The sequence below is a fragment of the Malus sylvestris genome, chromosome 4 (genome assembly GCF_916048215.2).
Source record: "Malus sylvestris chromosome 4, drMalSylv7.2, whole genome shotgun sequence".
Taxonomy (NCBI): domain Eukaryota; kingdom Viridiplantae; phylum Streptophyta; class Magnoliopsida; order Rosales; family Rosaceae; genus Malus; species Malus sylvestris.
Genome location: NC_062263.1, coordinates 25,351,075 through 25,360,983, shown reverse-complemented (window position 1 = coordinate 25,360,983; position 9,909 = coordinate 25,351,075). Strand labels below are relative to the sequence as shown.

Genomic DNA, 9,909 nt, shown 5'->3' with positions numbered 1-9,909 from the left:
TGCATGTTTAGATTGATCTGAATTCACAGATGGATTGCTTTGATATACATTCTATATTAGGGGCCCAAGTAGAGCATACTTTAGGAAAATCTAACCTTCAAAATATGCATGTATAATTCATAAGTAACTGGGAAAACAACGTAAGATTGTTAAGATGATGGCACAACCCTAGTGTCTTTTTAAATTGATTTTCAAAACCGTTTTCTTTTAATTATTTTCCTTTTGTTGATTCTTTTAACTTGTTCTTGATTTTATGAGTTTCAACCTCAAATTGGTTTATCACAAAATAGGTGAATTTTTATGAAAAATAAGAATGAAGTACTAGGATTCTGCACACATACTCACTGAATTAGTTTTTAATGATTGAGATAAAAAAAAATTTACTTAATTAGATGGTATCTCTTAATTGATTTGTCATTATGGTGTTGAAGTTTTGTTTCTATGTTATGGTGGGATGGAATTTGGGTCTTTGATTGTGGTTGGTAGGAGAAGAGGTGCAAGTGGCGTGGCTGGGTGGTTGGTGAGGGGATGAAGAAGATGGGTGTCTTTGGGTTTGGAGAGGTAAGGGTGAATGTTTTGTGTCTGAATAAGACCTAATTAGCTGGAATGGACATTTTCTTGTACTCGGCTTTATAGCAAGCGCCTCTCAGCCTCTTTGTGTTATCTTCGAGTTGCCAATTCGGAAATTCTCCATCAGCTGCCTTTCCCTCTCCAACAATTCCACCTCTCCATCAGCTGATCATTTCCTAACTCCTGCATAATCGACATAGGGCCGGTTCAGAGATTTTTTAGGCCCAGGGCGACGCCAAAAAAAGTGCCCTCATATCATATAAAAAAATTATTTGTTTTCACATGTAAGACATCGATAAAATTATATTTAGAAAAACACTTCAAACTCAATCATTTAGAAACATGGAATAACTAATTTATTTTGTATCGAGAGAAGGAAACCAAAAAACTTCGGGCTTACAAGTAGATAGATTATGAGTTTTGTTTTCCATATGAACTTTTAAAGTGTTTTTGTATGAATCGTGAGGTGTTTTTTCTTATTTACTAACCTCGTCAATATAAGACTAAAAAAATAATAATGTTTTTGAGTCTTTAAGGATATGTATAAGTAATGAATGAACACTAAATTAAACTTTTGATGACACGTAATATTATTTGCAAATTTGGTCTAAAAATTTAGTCTACGCTTTACTCATTGTTGAATATTAAACTTGAATTGGAACAGATGTTTAAAAATAGCAACCCACATAGCTACTAGCTAGTGAATAAATTAACAACCAAACAAAAATTTGTAAAAATTGAAAAACAAAATAAACATGCACATAGCATTTCGAACTTAGGACCTCTCATTAATTTTAAACAACAAAAACCATTGCTTCTAATTTCTTGATCATTTAGCCAAATTTTATAAATTTATACTGTTATGAAAAGAAATTTTTTAAAATTGGAATGTAAATAACCACACATGGTGTTTTGAACCTAAGACCTCCTTATTAATTTTAAACAACAAAACCACAAGTTCTAGTTAAATTTCTTTGTCACTAACCAAATTTTATAAATTTATACTCTTATAAAATATATATAAATATATCACCCTAATAATTTTTCTGCCCCCAATTTTTTTGGACCTCGGACGGTCGCCCTACCCGCACTGGACCTGGGTCAACCTTGAATCCACATACACAATCTCATTATTTCAAAGTACAACGATGCCGAAAAAGATTGATCCACGTCCACATGCATGGTAAAAAGTAAAAACAAATGCATGAATGGTAACAAAGTTGTACGTGTATTAAAGAATTACTTATAGGGTGGAGTTAGAGACATGCATGAACAGGGGCGGATCTATTAAGGAACTAGGGTGGTCCCGGGACCACCCGAAGCTTGGAAAAATGGCTGTGAGGATCTTCAAGGACCACCCTAGTCTGGGCAGTGATGGAGAAGAATAGCAGCCATGGTGGCTGCTGCATGCTGTGCTTTTCAGAAAGAGGAAGAAGAAAGCCAAATTTTTTTTCAAAATGACTTGGCCAAAACGACGTCGTTTTGAGCCAAGTCATTAAAAAGGTTTGAAACCTCACTCACGTGAGAACCCTCACACGATCAGCTCATTCAGCAATCAGAACCTTCACTTCAATAATACCTAATCCTGCCGCTCGGCCCGCTCATGTTCCTTAAGCATCGATCAACTCTCTGCTGCACCTGCACTCTAGTTTATGTTCACCGTTGCAACTTGCACCGATGAGCGGGGCGACGACATCTCTGTTCTCCGTGTAAAGCTCTGGTCTGGACTCTGGAGGCTAGCTGCTAGTCCTCTTCTTCTTAGTCGAAGAGGTTTGTACTTCGTAATTGTACTCTCTTTGACTCTGTGAAGTCTATGTCCATTAAATAATTTTGCCATCCACAGATCCACTATCTGATAGTGTTACTGTGTCTGTGTTAGTATATATGAATCATGAATGTGTAGGTGGGTAGGGTTCGGGAGCAGAGGAAATTTATGCTTATGAAATGTTTGATCTTTAGTCTGAAAGAGAGTAGATTAACTAAAGAAGTGGTAGTGTGTGTAACGTGTTGGCTGTATATTGTGAATTGGAGCGTAGAACTAGTTTCTGATGTTAAATGGGTGGCTGAAGATCGGTGCTTTCTTTCGATATTCGTTTCGTATTTTTGTGTAATGTGTTGGCTATACACATTAAGGGATTGAACCTGCTTTGTTACTCTCTGTAATTTTGTCTTCCAATTGTGTGGCATTTGGCTGAGTGTAATAAGTGCATACTTTTCAATGAAGGCCAATGAACAGAGCATCACTAAAATGCCCTAATTAGAACAAAACCTTTGGTTACACCGTGTACACTCCAATTCAAAATGAGAACTTAAATTTAGTGGCTGTCTTTACTAATTACGATGGACTTTTTACATAGAATTTCACATACTAGTTGTGATCAATTAGTTGAACACTCCAATTCAAAATGAGAACTTAAATTTAAGCAAGTTCTATTCTACGATATTCGTCTCATATGTTTTTGTGTAATGTATTGTGAATTGGAGTGTACAACTAGTTTGTGATGCTAAAAGGGTGTGTAAAAATCTGTGCTTTCTTTCGATATTGTTTCCGTGCTTGTTTTCTGAACTTGAGGTGGTAGTGGAATTGCATGGAATATTTCGTAGAGTATAGTGAGTTGATCAAGCTGCAGCCTTTGCCTTTGGAAGGTGTAAACTATATATTCTACAATCTGTGCGTTTCTCACAAGTGCAAGGTATGTTGGGACCACCCCAAGTTAAAATCCTGAATCCGCCACTGTGCATGAATGTTTCTTGGTAGGGCTTGAAGGCTGGCCAACTTTCGATTGGGCCACCGAGGAATTCCCAACTCCCGACACCTTTTCTTCCAGATCGTTTGGCTGATATTCATTTCCTTGGCTGCCCCAGATAGGGGCATGTAGAAGTGCTGGGTTATGGAGAAACTATTGAACGATGACTTCTTTTCTCTTCTAAATTTCTAATTTGCATGTAGTGTCTTCCCTCAAACCATTGACTTTCGTTTCTTGAACATCCAGTGATGATGATGACGAGTAAAACGGAGTTATATATCTTCCGGTGAAAATTCGTATTCCCAATCCAATGGAACATACGACATCCAATTAAAGTTTTGCGAACGAGGAATGCTAGCACCCTTTGAATTTTAACGTTCTCTTTCTCTCTTTTTGACTCTCTTTGTAATACTACAATTTTGCATATAGTGATAAAAGCGTTTATTTTTTAGGTTGTCCTTTAAATATCAACTTTGTCAAAAATTAACTAAATCCAAAATTGTGTAGTCATCTAATAGCTATCCAAAAATTAAGCGAATCATATTATTCCATAAAACACTAAAAGTTCGACCAATGTTTTAAAAAACTAGTATACAATAAGACTAGCCTAGACTGTATTTTGTGCGATGCTACCAAGAAAACCCCTCCACCCAGCAGGAGTGGGCTGTTGACTAGCCTAGGCTTTGGGAGGAGCGACTGAGGCATTGTCAGGGCACCACTGGGCGTTTGCATTTTTTTTTAAAAAGCCCAAACACAAAACGATATCATTTTGGGCAGAGTTTATATAAAACTCACGTTAATTTTATATTTCTAACTTAGTTTCTATTAATATTTATTATAATTTTATGATGTGAATTATTGAAATAATATTTGATTGCTTGGTAAAAATGTTCGCATGAAAAAGAGAGCCGAAAGTGAGCCAAAAATAGTAGAATTAGAATGAAGTGAGTGGATAGAAAAGATAAAAAATTTGATTACCTTCTCGTTTTGTTCTTTCAGCTCTTTTTTTACTTGGACCTTCAAATTTTGTTATTTCATCCAATTTCAACAAAAATAGTAGAATTCGAATGAAAAAAATTTCTTCATGAATAATTAGTAAAAAATAAAGTAAAGAACATATCGAATGAAAGTCCATTATATATGCTTTATTGGAAAGGTGTTTCCGATTCCTACAGTAAAATTCTTAATTTTTTTACTCTTGGAATCCAAAAAATTCTGTATGCTTCATTCAATGTAGATTTCATGTAGTTTGAGTTGAAACTTCATGTTAGTCCCACATTGTTGGTGGGAAGAACTTTCAAGTAATTTACAATTGTTGGTCCACATTATGTATAACTAGCAAAGGCCACACACTCTATTTGTGAGAAATAAGTTTTTTATTTTTCTTAATATTGTTTCTTAATTTTTTTATGGGAGAAGTTATTTGTTTCTAACGGTTGGCAGGCATAAAAAAAAGGGTTTGGCAGTTAAAGTGAACGAGAAAAGGATATTAAAAAAAAAAAAAGCAAAAACTTGTTTGTGTGAAATTACTTTAATGCCCACATTTTTTTCTTTTTTAATTTTTTTTCAATTATGTATTAAAGGAGTATAACTGTAATTTTATTGGTTTTTTTTGTTGACAAAATGAGTTCTATTAATATGTAGTTTAGATAATAGATAAGGTATTATATGAGTCGGCCCATATGGTTTATATATTGGTTTTAGGCTACATGATTGACCAGGATGGAATTTTCCATCCGGATATTAGGGCAAAATCTGAGTTTTCAGTTTGTCTGCAAAACCCACTTTTTGTTCCAAAACCTGAACCAGTTGCATGAAGTGCCCTATATATGCTCAGTTAGCCAGGCATTGTTATAGTCTTTCAAGTTTTTCATATATCAAGAGATGCCCACATATCATGTCTGTGCAAATGAAATTATGAAAGGCATTTGTTTCGTCTTACATTTATATTTCTTAATTTTCTTCATATAATTCTCCTCTACTCTGAAATCTGAATAAAGACCAATCTAAAGGGGCTATTAAGAAAAAAAAAATGATGTATTAACATTCAATTTCGTGATTAGGGACCAAGTTGATTTTTCTTTTTTCTTTCCAATGCTATAAACACCAAAAAGAAAACTAAACAAAAACGTTGTGATTTCTGACCAAATGATTAATTTGTACTGAATTCCCTATGAGAATTATCCCTGAAACATTTGTAAAACTTAGAGTTCAGTGGGAGTTAGCAGCCCACGTTCTTCATCCTCTGTCGTCTCTAAGTTCTCTTCAGTCTGGTTTTTCACTTCCACAGCCTGACTCAGCTGCTCAGCCCTTATTGTTTGGTGTCTCCAATCAGTGTGGATCAATGTGTACACCATCATACCTAAACAACACAACTGTGATGATAGCAGCCCAAGCCACAGCCCCAAAAACCCTATTTTAAACGTAAAAGTTGCAAGAATAGCGACAGGCAGTCCAATTAGGTAAAATGCCACCAAGTTTATTTTTACTCCAAGCTTAGGTCTTGCAGTAGCTGTTAACACTCCACAGGCAGCCGTTTGAGGAACGTTGCCTACTTCACACAAACCCAAAAGCGGAAGTGTAGTTGAAATCAAATCAAGAATTTGTGGATCGTTTGTGAACATTGTCCCCCACATGGACCTCAAAGCAGTCATGAGAATGAATGCAAAGATTCCAAAAGCAAATGCCACGCTAAGCCCAATTACGGTGGCCCATTGTGCACGGGTTGGTTGCCCTGCGCCTAGGGATAGTCCAACACGCGTTGCTATGGATGAACTTAGAGAAATTGGGATAATGTATAACATTCCTGTTGTTTGCAACAAAATTCCCATTGCTGCAACACTTGCTTGTGGGTTACTCAACCAGCCACAGATGAACAACATAATTTCATACCACCACCACTCCAAGCAAATTGAAACACAACTGGGTAGAGACAATCTTAGCAATGGCCCCCATCCTTGAAAGGCTGAGAGCATGGTGAGCCCATGCCATGGCTTCAAAGCATGAGGTGAGATGGCTAGATAAATTACCAAACCCAAATTAAAAAGAAAAGTGTTCCAAGCAAGCCCCAATGCAATACCTGCAACCCCAAAATCCAAATATATGACCAAAAAATAGTTCATTGGTAAATGAAAGAGGGCTGAAAATGCGGCTGCTAGGGTTAGTGCGGTGGTTAACCCTTGTGTTCTGAAAAGGATTCTCAATGGTAGAAGCTGGGCTTGCCCTAGCAATTCAGGAATGGCAAAAAACATGTAACGTTTTGCAACCCTAGTGATTTGTGGGTCCTGCCCTAACCATATAAAGATGGGCTCCATGTTGAGCCACAAGAGTGCGATAGGGATGGAAACAAGGAGGAGGAGGCAAAGGGTTTTCTGAAAAGTTTGACTGATAACTGACCATCTTTGAGCTCCATAAGCTTGGCTACAAATGGGGTCCATCCCCGTTGCTAAACCTCTGAGGAGTGAGTTGCCTGTAATATTAGAAAACCCTAGAGCCAATGAGCCTCCAGCCAATTCTGTTTTCCCTAGACGGCCTAAGAATAGCATTGAAACCGCAGATCTTGAGTATATAAGCATGCTTGTCATCACTATAGGGCCTGCAATCTTTAGGAACGATCTCAACTCTTCTGCTATCTACATGGATTCACAAAAGGAACACAAAGTAATTAGAAAATGGAATTTACTTTTTCTGGAAAGGAAAATTACAAGAAGCCCCACTACAACCTCAAATAAATTACTGTGGAGGTGGAAAACCAGAAAACCAACACTAGGCAAAGGATGGATCAAAACTTTCTCACATAACTGAGAATGATCCAGACTAAAAACGCATGAGTAACAAAATTAGCTTCTCCAAACACATGCGAAAGCTTAAATATTTGTTGAAAGGAAGAAATTTTAGAGAGAAATTACTTAAAAGATATAACACGTGGAAAATAGAAATACTAAGTCACTTAAAATGAATTTGTTTGCACCTGAGGTAACAAAACTTCAGGGCATCGGCTCTCTTAAACATGTAACCAATAAAAAATAGGGAATTTTAACGAAAAGCACCCGGTACTGTTCACTTTAACGAAAAACCACATTTTTACACTAAAAAGTCAATCCTGGTACTATTCATTTTACCCTTTATTTTGTCTTTATCATTAAAACTCAAAGTTTTCAAGCCCTTTTCATTAGTTTTTCTTAAAAAATATTTGTCAACGTACATCAAAAGAATCCAAAGTTGCCATAAAAATAGTCACTTAGTATTACGGTCTAAGTATTCCTTTTTACTTGTAAGTGAGAGGTTTTAAGATTTAATTTTCGCTAAAGACGAATTTGGACCACATTATTGCTGACTCATTGTCAGGCAAAAAAAAACAAAAAACAAAAAAATCTGCCATAAAATGATTATGTTTAGTGCAGAGTAATTTAGGTTATCACCTATAAGTAGTATACTTTACTATTATCTTATTTAAAATCGATGTTATACATGTGTTGGTGAAACATCAAATAGTTTAATTATTTACAAACTATAGAATCTGTTATACATGTGTTGGTGAAACATCAAATAGTTTACTTAAGTGTTGATCAAATCACCTCATATATAGATTATTATTTAAGTCATGATTAACTTGCTTATTTTCTATTAATGACATATCAGATAGTTTACAAATGTAATCTAAAAATTAGTCTACTGACATTATTCAGCATTATCATGTGAGTGAATATAAAAAATGGGCCAAAACATAAATTACTAACCAAAACCTGAACATGCTATTATGATTAGGGAAGTATGTGATTCTCAATTATTTCTTTATTGGGCAGCTTACGTGTCACTAGACAACATTGTGGGTTTTAATTGGGAAGTTTAATACCCTGATCACAAACATTTACGTGGTATTACCATTCTCTCTACGTTATAGTATGTATTTATTTAGGAAATTGTTATTAGCACTCCAAAATTCTCATTTTACATTTCAAAATTTCTGTATTAGTAAAGAAAAATACATTTGTGATGAGTTTAGAATGAAATTTTTGAAGTGCCAATAACACTTCCCTTTATTTATTAGTAATACGTTATATGTTTAGAATATATTAGCTTTACCGTTAAACTATATTGTAAAGCATGAACTCAAAACTTCAGGTAATTATATGACTGTCACACTAAAATATTTCATATTGTAATTAGACCTTTCACTCGTGTGAGTGTGGAGACTTGGTGCGACATATGTGTGTGTAAATTGTGGGAGTAATTAGCTCCTCAAACTTACGCTCTAGAGGCAAGAAATAAGGTCCGTTAGCCAATCTCAGAATTGTGTCTCCAAAAAAATTACATCAAGCAGTTTAGATTGCACTTAAAAGAATAAAAAACATGACTTGAAGTCTTGAACAAGAAAGCTTAAGCTTCAACATTTAGAATTCTAAACAACAACTATAATAGTGTATGTACACTACTGAAATGATGTAAAACACGTGTGACTGTTAGACTTAACTAGTGAATTATCTGCTTTAATGCCTGAATTTTTTTTACCATTGAGCCCAAAACTAATGGCCGGTGATGTCATATATTATTCACAAATTTTCACATTATGTGAGACGGAACTTCAAGTATGTGAGAGCGAGAAGTAGAGTGAATGAGAGGTTGTAGGCTGCATACCTCAGTAAGTGGCAGATTTGGGACAAGTACGCCATTTGTGGTAAGGTGGTGGAGGCGTTGCAGAAAGCTCTGTATGAAAGTAGTAGTAGTGGTAGTGATTGTGGTGGTGGTGCCGCCGCCTTCCACGCCTAGAGCTCTCATTGTCAATTCTTCTTTATTATCGTCTCCAGCTCCATGATGCTTTGGAATCAGAAGGTCATGAGCATCACCACCATTTATAATTGCTCGAGATTCAGTACCAGGTAGGCACATGTTTATCCGAAGGGACACAGCAAAAAAAATCATATAAAAGTACAACCACGGTCCGGTTTCAGAGACGGCTTTGTCTAATGGGGTCCGATATGCATGTTTTATATTAAACAAAAACTCCTAAAAAAACAAAAGAATAATTAACAAAAATCAAGCACTTCAAAACCTAATTTTTACTACTTAATCCCATCTTGTACGGTATTAATGTTTTTTCCTTGTTACAAAGTAGAGTTTCCAAACCTGTATTTTAAAACTAGTAGTTAATTTTAAAGTGCGCCCAAAATTTTGTTTAAAAAAAAAGAAGAGATATCATTACGAAAACAAACCTTGTATTTAATTTCAAACCCCCAAATTAAGCTGCAGCTTGCTGGATTGTCCGTCACTTTTTTCAGCTAGATACTAGATGAGCTCCTAGGCCGTGGCATTTGGCTTACTATTGCATATAAAATGGAGGAGGAGGGCAGAAATGGTGCATTTGAACATGGAAGGAAAGTGGAAAACAGAGAGCAAGCTTTAATCAACTCATAACATATTCCCAGGCCTTGAATTGTATTATATATATGTGTGTGTGTATATATGTACCGTGATTAATTGGACCAACAAAAGTGTCAGATGTAAATTTGATGGCTTATGTGTGGCAATGTTATACTTCCTTTTTCTCCAATCCATCTGTTGAGTGCATTTTTGCTCACTACCTTTAAGTAGT

The 9,909-nt window shown here is 35.6% G+C and overlaps 1 protein-coding gene across 1 annotated transcript; it reads right to left on the bottom strand.

Moving 5' to 3' along the window:
* Positions 1–5,508: 5,508 nt before the first annotated feature.
* LOC126618263 (protein DETOXIFICATION 53-like) lies at positions 5,509–9,206 on the bottom strand. The gene is made up of 2 exons (XM_050286313.1): positions 8,955–9,206; positions 5,509–6,949 (listed from the first exon to the last, which is right to left on the bottom strand). Exons 1-2 carry the CDS (start codon positions 9,204–9,206, stop codon positions 5,522–5,524), a joined length of 1,680 nt encoding a protein of 559 aa, XP_050142270.1. The 3' UTR covers positions 5,509–5,521.
* Positions 9,207–9,909: the final 703 nt, after the last annotated feature.

What these genes read in the sequence shown, in the direction of transcription:
- LOC126618263 (XM_050286313.1), bottom strand. Translation starts at nt 9,206, where the DNA reads ATGTGCCTACCTGGTACTGAATCTCGAGCAATTATAAATGGTGGTGAT. An exon ending in CAAATCTGCCACTTACTGAG is followed by an intron (nt 6,950 to 8,954) that starts GTATGCAGCCTA and finishes GAATCCATGTAG; the next exon opens with ATAGCAGAAGAGTTGAGATC.